Source organism: Hemicordylus capensis, chromosome 2, assembly GCF_027244095.1.
Source record: "Hemicordylus capensis ecotype Gifberg chromosome 2, rHemCap1.1.pri, whole genome shotgun sequence".
Classification (NCBI taxonomy): domain Eukaryota; kingdom Metazoa; phylum Chordata; class Lepidosauria; order Squamata; family Cordylidae; genus Hemicordylus; species Hemicordylus capensis.
The window spans coordinates 401,840,704-401,853,550 of NC_069658.1; the positions used below are offsets into that span (position 1 = coordinate 401,840,704).

General features: G+C 44.1%; 1 protein-coding gene across 8 annotated transcripts in view; it reads left to right on the forward strand.

Annotated features, from left to right (window-relative positions):
• LOC128342858 (E3 ubiquitin-protein ligase RNF213-like) overlaps window positions 1–12,847 on the forward strand; it is a 264,364-nt gene that overhangs the window by 101,043 nt on the left and 150,474 nt on the right. For all 8 annotated transcript variants that reach the window (XR_008315206.1, XM_053290892.1, XM_053290891.1 and 5 more), the window contains 4 exons: window positions 24–122; window positions 749–871; window positions 1,548–1,731; window positions 10,923–11,096. Coding sequence is in view for 7 of the 8 variants with exons in the window: in XM_053290892.1 (XP_053146867.1) it covers window positions 24–122; window positions 749–871; window positions 1,548–1,731; window positions 10,923–11,096 (580 nt within the window). In the remaining variant the exon portion in view is untranslated. The remainder of the gene's footprint in view (window positions 1–23; window positions 123–748; window positions 872–1,547; window positions 1,732–10,922; window positions 11,097–12,847) is intronic.

Here is a 12,847-nt window from a genome sequence, read left to right on the forward strand (position 1 = left end):
GTTTTTAATAACTTCTCCCTTAGGCATGGGATCACTTTTTGAAAATAAACTTTCCTATAGAGAATTTCACAGAGAAGTGGAAGGAGACTTTAATTTCCGATTTAGAAGGCAGAATCAAACAGGTACGAAGTTGAATGGAGACAGCATTTCATGTGAAATGCAAGCTACCTTGTTCAGACATAACACTTTATGTGAGTCTGTGACCACTAATATGGGTATGTGAATATATAATTCTGTAAAAAAAAATATTTCTACTATTGTAATTCATGTTTGGAAACCATTTTATTTAGCATTTTTGTGTAACTTTTTTCTTGTGTCCCATTTGCATCAAATTAAGAATTACTCTGATTTTTTCAGTGCTTTTCTGGTTAACAGTTAATTCATAGACCTTTGAAAGTATTGCACATAAGGTTTCAGGCAGAGACAAAATGTGTTGTTTTACTTGTAGAAAATTTGAAACTTTTCTGTATCTTTCATTGGTTGGTGTGTTAGAATGGGATTGGTCTCTTTCTTGGCCCCACTCAGTTAAGTTGCTTAAAAAAAATTGAGACCACCTGCACAATTTACAAGCTGAAAGGGCAGAGCTCCAGCTTTTCTCCCTAAACAAAAATAATTTACTTCAATGTAGAAAAGTATTCCTTAATTTCTCTTTTATGATCCTACATTTCCCCCCTTCTGTTTTTTGTTCTTCTGATAATATCTGGAACTAGTGATAGCATTTTCCTTTTATCTTACTGATCTCTAACAGGAAGATCCAGTTCACCAGATCAAGGTCTACTGCTGTCTGCATGAAAAAATAGAACATCATCACAATTTGATTAGTAAAGTTTTTGAAAACTGTGCCATCGAAGCTGTTAATGTAGCATGCCAGGTAGTGAATCTGTGAATACTTTTCTCATGTTCCAAATATTAGTCTGAGATCTGACAAGGTTGCATATAATTTGCTTAATCATTGTTCTTAAATTAGAGAGGAGGAGTGTATCCGTGTACGGGTTGCTTCTCCTGCCCAATCCACAGACAGGGCTATTTGGAATTAAGCTTTCAGTGCTCGTATATAGGGGAAGAGGTCACCTTGCTTCACTTCCCAACCTGTCTTGCTCCAACTGTCAGACTTGCCATGGTGTTCAGACTTGTCTTCTCTTAGTTAATTATTCTCCACTCCCTTTCCTCTCCTTTATTAGTCAGTTATGGTGGGAAGGGTGACAAAGTTGTTCCTCATTTCTGTGTGTTCCTTGTTTCTGGCCCAGTCACCATAGATCCCTTTTGGTGGGAGGAACACTGAACATTAATGGTGGTGGAAGAGCAAAGCTCGACAAAGGATGTAGCTGTCCTCCTGGTGGAGGAATTGATCTTTCTCTTCCCAGACTTTTTTCCTCTGAAAGTGGGGTTTTCAGACCTCAGAGGTGAGGGATTCTGTGACAGTATTTCCCACAGGCTGTACAATGACTTGCATATTAACTCTTTTAGAACTTAATTTCTTAAATTTGCTACTTTATTTTGTGTAATATGACAAATTTATTGTTATCTAATACTGCACATTGATGTAGACACAAAGAAACCTGCTTGAGCTGATATCCTCTTATGACCTGAAGAAGCTGGGCAAACTTGTATCTGCTGTCATCATGAAATCATGGCCGACTGATGAGACAGGGAAACCTACGGATGACTTAGAAGATGTTCTGAATCATCTGCTTGTTTCGCCAGATATCAAACATCTTTTCACTTTTAATGGTATTTATATGTAGCATTTAATTGTTTGAAGAGTTTTTGGGTGGTGGGCAGGGTGAATTCATTTAAATCAAGGCAATTTAGATCACAAATATAAAAGTTTGATTTAAATAACCTTTGCAGTGATATTGCTTGACATATTATTTTTAAATAATTGTGCAAATCAGATCACTGAAACAGGTTACTTTATGACTCCATAGAGCAATTACAGCATCTACAAGGTGCTTGTGTAATTGTTCAGATAACCTGATTTTTATTAATTTTGGAAAGAGTACATAATACCTGGTACTTCTGTGTGGTCTCTGTGCATCAAACTGATGGGTTCGTGTGCATGCAGAGGCCACACATCAGAATTTTCTACAGTTAGAAAAACATTTTGGTGCTAGTCCCACCGCTTTATGCTCTATTTAGAGTATGTTCCTTGCTCTCACATTAGTCTTTTGCTTTCCACCACTTAGATCACCTCTTTAGGAGCCTTCTCTGTGTCACTGATGCTCACCATGCCTAAATTGAGTTAGAAAGAGATGGTGAGATTCAGTCCTCCTTTCCTTTTACTCATTTTTATTCTGTCTTTATCTATCTATCTACTATTAGTATATTTCATCTGTCCGGTTTTGCAGTTTTCTCTCCTTTCATCCGCCCCCCCTCCCCCGGGCCCAGTACTGGAGAATACGCTCTCCTTCCCCCCTTCTATGGTTTTCTTCCCTTTGGGGGGGATTAAAAAAAAATCTTCAGCCATACTATCTGATGACCTTCAAAACATTTAAAAGTGTATTTTGTGTGATGCGCAACTCGCCCCAACCAACAGACACACCAAGTACTTAGTTTGTCTTGGTGTAGGCCACAGAGTAGATGCCTGTTTCCTTTGCCTTGGGTTCACAAAGGAAGCCAAGTGAAGTGGAACCTTCTAGCTTCAGTCATTGTTGTGGGAGAAAGCATTTTTGAACACCGGCACAAATTGTATGGCTACTTTCTAGCCGCAAGCTGAGGAGCTGCCTGAGAGCACAACTGTTTCCACAGTTAACACCAAAACAGTCTTTGGGTCTTTGCACCATCAAGTACCTCCAAATCGTTGTTCCCACAATGCCTAAGAAATCACCTACTACTCAGTCGGCATGGACCACTTTAAAACAAGCAGCAGTACTTAAGCTTCCATTGGTAATGAGACAACTTGCTTCAGATCCAACAGATTGTGGCATTAAACAGCCCCTAACAGCTTCCTCTAAGGACCAAATTGGGAAATCAACCAGTTGGACCTGGATACTGGGTCACCGCAGGTCTCAGGAAGCCTCCAATACAACCTTTCTCATCCTTCTCTCCCTCAGCCTCTCTAGCATTGACACTAAACCTGTAAAAAGTCAGTCCTAACACTAATTCAAACCTTAGAATTCATTGGAATTGAATCAAACCGACTCAGTGGACCATTGCCTCACTACTGCAATAACAAGTATCATCCATGCCTCACACTTCATGTTCATCTCGCCATTCTCACAGCACATCAGATTCAAAATAGCTTAGGATTCATGGCCTCCACCACTTCCACCCTCCTGCATGCTAGTCTTTGCATCTGCCCAATTCAACAGTGCTTCCTTATGGTTTTCTGTTCCATGTCCACCCCCCTATCTCAGAGGTTTCATCTATGGCAGGGATTCTCAACGTGTTGGTCCCCAGATGTAATTGGACTTCAGCTCCCATAATTCCCAACCAATGGCCACTGGGGCTGGGGATTATGGGAGTTGAAGTCCAATAACATCTGGGGACCCACACGTTGAGAAACCCTGATCTATGGGCACCTTTTGTGCGGTGGTATGTGGTGCAGGATCTGTGCAGCTAGCTGGTAGCAGATCCTGCACCATCTCTGTGAGGGCTGATCCTTCACCACACCTTTCCCAAACACCATCATCACCATGGACATCTCCCTTATGGGTTGGGGAGTTAATTACAAAGATTGTCTCCTCTCAAACACTTGTCACTTAAGTACAGTTTCTGTGTACATTTCCTAGAACTTCTGGCCATCTTTCAAGCCCTCAAGCCTTTCCTCCTTTGTGGGGAAAGCTGTTCATGAAAGACAGTAAGTACCATTGCTGCCACCTATGTAAATTGACAGGGCATCACAGAATTCTGTTGCCTTTTCCATTTTGCCATCTAAATCTGGGAATTGTGCATTTGTTAAAAATAATTTGAGTTCTCTGTTTGATTGGCACACCTCAACTTACTCTGGGTAGCGTAAGCCCTCCCTTTCAGGTAGTTGCGAATGTAGTTTCACTAAAGTGTTGCTAGATGTCGGTAATGCACTTCCACCAGTGAGGCATCAGATTGTATTAGACAGTGGCACTTTTACAAAATTGGAAATTGCTTAAGCAACAGCTTGAGCCTCCGCACCATCTGGCTGCGGTTTCTATTCCCGTGCCGTGCTGCAGCTTGAGCCTCCTCACCCACTGGGCTGCAGCTTCTACTCCTGTGCTGTCACTGGCCTATCATGCTACGGCTGCAGCCTCTGCAACCACACCATCACTAAATCAATAGGGTGCCCATCAACCAGAAAGCCCAGGTGCCCTTCCCCTTTCCACTCTCTCCTAGGAGAGGGCTGCCTCCTTGGGGGTTGCTTAATTGAACTGCTCGCAACCTCTTCTGTCTGGCTATAGCCACAAAGCTGCACCATCACTTGTCTGGCAGCAGTTCAAAGACTGCCCCATTGCCTTTTCTAGCTGCGCCCCCAGCAAGGGAGCACTATTGCTGTCAGGCTCAAAAGCCATGTACCCAATCCTCTACGGATGGCACCACTGTTTGCAGGGCTAACACTCACCCATTTGTGGTTGGGCTGGCATCAGGTAAACATGCCTGATTGGGCTTTAACCAATCTGCCCTCACTGAGTGCTTAGCTGTGGTGGGACTATTCCCTGTGTTGTCTGGCTGCAGTCTTAACACTGCACTGCTGCACGTACTGGGCACTTGAAGAGTCTTGTGGCAGGGAAGGCACTATAATTTACTCCATGGGAGTTCATCTACTCAGTGGGTGTGTGAAAAGAGATACAGACTAGACCAGGAATTTTCTTTTGGTACATTTCCTGAAGAAAAATAGAAGCATACAGAAAATAGGCTAGGCAAGCAAGCAAGCTAAAGTCCCTAACCTATCAGGTTACAATTCTGAAGGAAGAGGGAGAAGGATGGGGTGAGGGGAAAGTTTAGGAGTAAAGTCCAATTCAAAACATAGCAGGAGTCAATCAATTGACCAGATTGATTGAATCATCCTGAGCTTACCAGTGATGATGCAGGTTGTAGAGACGAAGCAAAGAGATGTGCAGAGTAGCTGGAGAACAAAGAGCAGCACTTATGTTGGAGAGTGTGATAAGAGTGGGGTCTAATCTGTGTCTCTGTCATCTTGTCCCTGCTCCAGAATGGTTATAGCTTCAATTCTTCTTTGATACAGGGGAACCTTGTTAATTGCGGGTTCACTATCTGCAATTTTGTATATCCACAGTCAGATAATAGACACCCACCTCGGTATACACCGAGGGGTGGGAAGGGGGGAAAAAAGGGTTAGATCTGTGTATCTGCGAGTCAAGGGTGGCTGGGAATGATCTCAGAGGTCCTATCCAGTCTCTATTTTGACATAAGGAGCTATTGCTCTTTTTTTTTTTAAAGGGTGGGCAAAATTTCCAGCCATTTTTCAACTGTTGGGGGCATTGCTTGACTGCTGGGGACCCATGGAGCATGGTAGACAACCCCCCTCACATTTCTAGGGCCTTCTAGTCCCTTTTTAAAAAATGGGCAAAACACTGTGTGTTTGGGCTGATTTTTGACTCCTGAGTGGCATTCCTGGACTGCTGGGGTCTGTGGAGCACATTATGCCACCACCCCTTGCATTTCTTGGGCCTTTTAGCCTTCTTAAAAAAAATTGGGCAAAAATGGTGATTGTCAGCAGATTTTCAACTCTAGGGGGGCATTTATGGGACTGCTGGCAACCCGTGGAGCACTTTAGGCCACCCCACTCCACATTTCCAGGGACTTTTAGCCCCGTATTTAAAGAGAGAAACATTTTTTATTTTTTTTTAAATGGTGATTTTTCTCTCCTGGAACCTAACACCCGTCATCCCATTGCAACAATAACCCAGTATTCGTGGTTTCCATATCTGTGGTAGTAGTGGAGAATGGAACCCCTACAAATACTGATGTTCTCCTATACTTCCTTGAGTCATCAGCTCTAAGGTCATCAGGGCAGCCCAATTTGATTTGGCCATGTCAGCTCAGATGCCCACATTTTAGGTTCCAGCCCAAATGTTTTCATTTCTTTTCCAGCCTGGCTTCAATATGTCTTGAACCCAAGTCCTTATCTCTTTGAAGATGATGATGTTCCAGAATGTGCTGTCAATTAGAATCCTCTGGCCTTGATGGATCCTGCCATAAAATTGTAAACAGTGTTTTCCATCTTCTGGCCCTTTTGGTCTGTTTTAGCCATTGTCCATTGATGCTCAGTATGGGAGTAGGGGTAAAGAACAAGGCTGAGGGCGGGGAATTGGTGGAGCTAAACCATATACCATCTTTTATGTACAGTTAAAGCATGCCATCGCCTCATGTATCACAAACATAATACAAAAATTGTCAGTTCTCTCTCATCTATAGGCCTTTAGCTAAAAATGTTTCTCTTAACAAGATGTTATTCTCACGGGTTCTAACATCTGCCATCCTGTCTTATCTTGAATATACATGAAATAGACACCACATTCCAGCAGTGAACAATGGCATTCTTACATCCTTTGCAAGCAATTGTACACAGTCCTTAAGCCAGCAATATGCTTCTTCCTTTCCCATGCGGCTTTCTGACAACCAGTCTTGCAGCTCCTGCTCAAGGCTCAATAAAAATACAGAACTGAACAATCAATACGGTATAAGCAATTGAACACAAACCAAAGAGTTAAACCATTGAATACAGTAGCTTATAAGGCATATACCGTATTTTATGGACTATAAGACGCTACGGACTATAAGACGCACCTTAATTTTAATCCAGTTTTTCAGAGTTTTGACATATTTAACTGTTATCAAAACTGTACCGAAAAGTCCTGCTAGCTCCAGGAAAGGACTCTCAGCCTTGCTTCAGTTTGTTCTCCTTTCTTCTTGCTTCAGATAAGTCCTCTTTCAATTGTTCCTACTCCACTCCTTGTTTTTTCTTCAACCTCGCTTTTGACCCTATTCCAAAAAAACCACAACCTCTTTCGTTTTCGAGCTTTCCTTCTCCTCACCAGAATGCACATACTTGGAGTGGACGGGCAGGGGTCATATGAACTTCCAGAGGAGGGAGCGGCCACCACTTCGGCTCTCTTTCTTCTTTGCACTTTCTTCAGCTGAACATGTTTGCAGAAAGGCAGCTGAACATGTTTGCAGAAAGTAAAACAGGAGGGATAGCTGATAACGATGGTGTTGCTGGTGGTGATGTAAAACTTGCACGATCAGGGAGGAGGAGGAGTCCACGGCCCAAGTGGCGGAGGGTGAGCTGGAGCGGCAGTCCCCAGGTGGCACACGGTTAATAGAGGGTCACCCCCAACCGCCTCCTTTAGCATCGGTACAGGCTTTGCCAGGGGATAGCCCCCCCCCAACCTGTTGGGCAGGCTTACGAGTATAAGATGCAGTTACGAGTATAAGATGCACCTGAATTTTGGTGGATATTTTTCGAGGAAAAAAGTGCGTCTTGTAGTTCATAAAATATGGTAGCTATATTAAGCAAGCAAGGGAATACAGCTTATAATGTAACAAGATAGAAGAGTATTTGAGTCCCAGAATAATATGAGAGGAGATCAAGCTGCATCAGGGGGAACTGGGCCATGTTCGTAACATATCCACCAGGACATATTCATCTATGCATTGCGCATACCAGGGAGAGAGAGAATGGCAGACTCTTTTTGCTGGCAACACTTTCCCTCTCATTACTGGCATCAAGTCCCCCAGGTATTAAAGCATCCCCTTCAGTATGTGGGGTACTCCTCAGCTTTGTGAACGCTGCCAGCTGTCATTGTTCCCGGTTCTTCAGCAGAGGCAGCCTCCATCCAGCATTGGGAGATGCACTTCTGCAGATCTGGTTGCCAGTACCACTTTACAGTTTCCTTCCCTTCTCCTTATTGCCAGGACCCTGCACAAGATTCACAAGGACAGAATCAGTTATAGTAATTACACTGTGGTGGCCCAGGCAACCATGGTTCACTGCTCTGAATAACATGGCCCCACACAACACACCGTCATTCAGGGCCTCAGCCTGTCAGCTTGAAATCTGATGGACTGGAACCTCTGAACAAGGAGCTCTGTGGCATCCATCTTAATTCCAGGAAAACGTCCACTCGGCATTCATTTGTCTTCATATGGAAATACTTCAACATTTATTCTCCATTCACAATATTGACTTGGTGAGGGCATCTACCACCTTCGTGCTTGCCTCCTGCACCCCCTTAAAAGGTGGTGTGTCCCATATCCTCCCTTTGTGTTCACCTGGCAGCCATATCTGCCTGTCACCACAATGGTTCACTTTTCCAGGTCCCTATGATCAAGTTTTTTCTAGGGATTAACTTGACCTCATCTGCCATTACCCAATATATATTCTCCTTGGGATCTCCCCATCATCCTATCACAGCCCACCATTAGACCATTCGAGTTATAGCTACCACAAACTTCAGGCTACTTACTTTTAAAATGACCTTTTTGGTAGCCATTACGTCTGCCAATTTTGGAAAGAATATTTAGATGCCGTGACGTGTCTATACCTACAAAGATTAGAATTGTTCGGACAATGGTTTTTCCTATGACACTCTATAGATGAGAAAGCTGGACTTTGAAGAAACAAGATCGAAGAAGCATTGATGCTTTTGAACTTTGATGCTGGAGAAGACTTTTGAGGATACCATGGACAGACAGGAAAACAAACAAATGGATCATAGAACAAATCAATCCAGAATTTTCACTCAAGGCACAAATGAACAGACTCAAACTATCATACTTTGAACACATTATGCGAAGACCCAGCTCCTTTGAGAAGTGCATAATGCTGGGAAGGGTTGAAGGAAAGAGAAGAGGACGACCAGCAGCAAGGTGAATGGACTCGATTACGACAGCAGTGAATGCACCACTGAGAGACCTTGAAGGCCAAGTTGAAGACAGATCATCCTGCAGATAATCTATGTGGTCGCTAAGAGTCGACACTGACTTGATGGCACTTAATCAATCAATCAATCATGTCTGCCCATCAAATTGGTGAGCTCTGGGCTCTCTGTTGTGATCAACCCTACCTCATGTTCCACAAGGACAAGTTCCCCCTGAGACCTGACCCCACCACCCCTGGTTGTTTCAAATTTCACATATTACAAAACACTTGTCTTGCGGTTTTCTTCTCTTCTCTTTCCACAGGAAATAACTTGGCACACTTTAGATGTTTGAAGAGCCCTAGCTTTCTACTTGCATTGAATCTTACAGTTTTGGAAATCGCCTTTCTTGTTCACTTGTTACTCAGACCCTAATAAGGGACAGAGTTTTTCTGCCCGGCACTTGTGTGTATGGATTTCTTCAACCGTCAAGCTGGCTTACGAACGTGCACATAGACCACTGCATGCCCTGGTAAAAGCTCATTCCACCAGAGAAGACCGTCAGTCTTTCTTAGCAACCTATCCTTGGACACCATTTGCAGAGCAGCCACGTGGGATCAACTTTTGACCTTCATTTAACATTGTGCCTTAGATCTCCAAGCACAAAGGAACACCTTGTTTGGTACAACAATCTTATGATCTGTCATAAAGTAACCTGCCCCACTCGCCACGAGGTAAGAGCTCACTATCATCCCTTCAGTGTGATGCACAGAGACCACACAGAAGAAAGACAGGTTGCTTACCTATAAGTTTAGTTCTTCTTGTGATCTTCTGTGCATTCACACAACCCACCCTCCACCCCACTGTAGTCGGTTATTTCTTTCCTATCTATTTACCTCTACTGACAGAAGATCTCACTGAGGTGAGAGGGTGGGACACACTCGGAATAGGGCATAAGGGGGTGGGGCTACTGGCAAGAAATTTTTTTCTAACTCTAGAAGGTTTTGATGTGGGCACTCTGCGCACATGTGAACCCATCAGTGTGAATGCACAGAAGGCCAAAAGAACTACTAAATTTACAGGTAAGCAAACCACCACAAATGGCAATCCTCCTATCCAGCCTGTGTCTCGGCATATATCAGAAAACAGGAACTAAAAATCCAAAAATTTCCAGAAGCAACAGTTGGCATTTACTGGGCAGTACTGAACAGACAAGAGCCATTTTCATGAGATAAAATTGAGATTAATGCCCATGTTTGGTTGGTAAATCAATATGTATGAGATAAGTGTAGTGTGTTTGTGATGAGATTTAATTTTAACTGTTGTTTAATGAGAGATTTAGTATTTTATTTACTTTCTTTTAAAAAACCCGGATTTTAATTCTTGTTAAATCATCAATTTTTATCTACTCTTACAGTGGGGAATGTTTTGCAGTAGTACCTAATGGAGCAAATTGCACTATTTAATATCAAAATAACAGATAATTTTGATTGAATAGTGGATGGGGACAGTAGGAAGGTGGATTTTGATTGGGTAGGAGAGGAGCCATAGCTCAGTAGTATACATGTCTGCTTTGCGTGCAGATGGTCCCACATTCACTTCCTGGTGTCTCCAGGTTGGATGGGAAAGCATCTGTCCAAAACCCTGGTGAGCTGCTGCCAATCACTGTATCATTATCAAGCTGCATAGGCTAAATGGTGTGACACTGTAGAAAGCAGCTTCATATGGAAAGATTAGGTTGCTCAGGACAATTGGGTTTAGCTGCTTGTATGGGATTTGAAATGAAAACTGGTTTACATATTTGTTTTTAATTTTCAGTTATGATGTGTTTGAAGGAGTGTCTTGCTTGCATGCTGTTACAGATATTTTGTGTGGTGATTCCTCTTTTTCCGACATGTCGCAATTGTAGCGGGGAGGATAATGAAATGAAATGTGGCAGACTTGCAAACTCTGGCGCAGGCAGAAGTGGGCAGAGACACAAAGTCATCATTTTGCATGCAGCTGCTTTGAGTTGGCAATAGAGAAGCAGCTTGTTGTAGTAATTTTGGAGCCCCAGAACAAGGACTGCATACTTGCTTGTGTGTGTGTTTTAACTGACTGATTTTTTAAACTTGACTGATTTGACAGGGGCAGATGGGAACATTCTGGACCAACTTACAGATGAAGCCAAAGAGCTAATGACCATTGCCGACTCCATACATACAAGGATTTCTGATGAACTCACGATGGGTTATATCCTAGTTAAACATTTGGAACTAGTTGCAAAGCACAAAAAACAGTTTCTTTCTATTTGGGAACTAAGTAAGTGTCCCACGCATATACAAAGTGGAGGTGGATAAAATTGTTATCAGAACTATGGATGGACTCATTCTAGAGATAAGTCATACTTTGAATACCACCTTAATGGCTTGTACTGGAACATGTGAAGAGATAGCAGCCATGTCTCCCACACAGGAGACACTGACAAATGGGTCTGTTTGTGAGCTGTCCAAAAGAGCTAGGGACCATGTGAGCTATGTCAGAGCAGAACATCAGGTTGCTGTAGCAACTGAGATACACTTGGGTATGCTCACCAGCTCCAGGCAGAAGTGAAATGTTGACATGATTACCTGGTCAATTGAGACGTGGCAGAACATTTGCAAGATGAGGGAGGTTTGCAGAAGTTCAGGGAGCAGTTACTTAAAAGGGAATGGGGTGGCTTGCCTGGGAATGATATTGTTTCCTTCATGGCTCCTCCTAGGAATTAACTGGAGCAGAAAAAGGAAGAGGGAATACAGGAGCTGCCAGCCCTCCTCCTTCTATAATCAGGACTGGGGCAGACAAGAGAGTTCTGAAACTCCAGCATTGTTTAAGGACTTTTCTCAGTTGCTAGAAGGCAGGGACATCTCCATGGGTTATTCCCCTCCAGGAGCTCCAAGGCAGGACAGAATTTGATTGGATAAGAAAGAAAACCACGCCTACCTGAGCTTGAGGGGGATAATCCCGCCTCAGTCCTTCAGCAGCTCCAGGCAGTCTTTCCTCTCTCTCCTTGCACCTTAGCGTTTCTTCCCATTTTTCACCTTTCTTCCAAATTTTTCACCTCCTTTCCTCATCCTCTCCTAATTTAAAAAAAAAACAAAAACTCTTCTCTTCCTCTCTACCTCCACTCCTCCCTTCTCCACCTCTCCTCTATTGTATGGAACAGGCCCTTAAGGGCAGAAGGATTTTGCTTGTTCCCAGGGGACCAAACCAAAGAGCCTTTTTGCCCGGGTGTTCTCGGCCCTTCCCAGGCCTGCTTTCCACCCGCCAAGTCTCATCGGCAGCAACAATGGCTGCCAAACAGCTGATTGCTCCTTCCGCAGCCTTTCCGCCGGCAGCTCTGTCGTTCGCCGCTCAGCCGCCCAATCCTCCAACCCTCATTCCTATGGCAGCACCTTCACCCACCACTCAGCCGACCGAAGCCCCTGCCGGAATAGCACTGGCGTCGGCCGCTCCTCAGCCTCCCTCACCGGGCACTAGCGGGACTGCTGCACATCTCCCGCCCTCGAGCCAAGAGACGCGGTCCACCATGGCCCGCCGACGAGCAGAATTGCAGGAAACAAAAGAGGGAGAGATTCGCTTTTACAGGCGCCCTCTGGCGAATCCTCCTCTACCTTCCCAGAAGATTCAGGCCATGAGTCCCCAAGTCCAACGCCAGGAATGCTCTAGAATGGCGGCATCCTCCCCACCCAAAACCGCAAGTACTTCCTGCACCAGGCTTGCGGGGAAAAGCCAGCATGCTTCCTCCTCCCGTGGGCAGGCAGGGTCTGGGACAAAATCAGCCCCTTCCTCCTCTTCAACTGTAGCAGGCGTTTCAGCTGCTGCCCGCCAGAGCCAAGCCATATCCCTACCAAAAGTGACCCCCACCGAATGGCAGGCCTGGTTTAAAAATGACCCCCACTGAATTTTAAAATGACCCCCACCTGGTTTAATGACCCCTACCTGGTTTAAAAATGACCCCCACCAAAAGTGACCCCCACCAAATGGCAGGCCTGGTTTAAAAATGCTATTGTGGACATTGTTTTGCAAGCGAG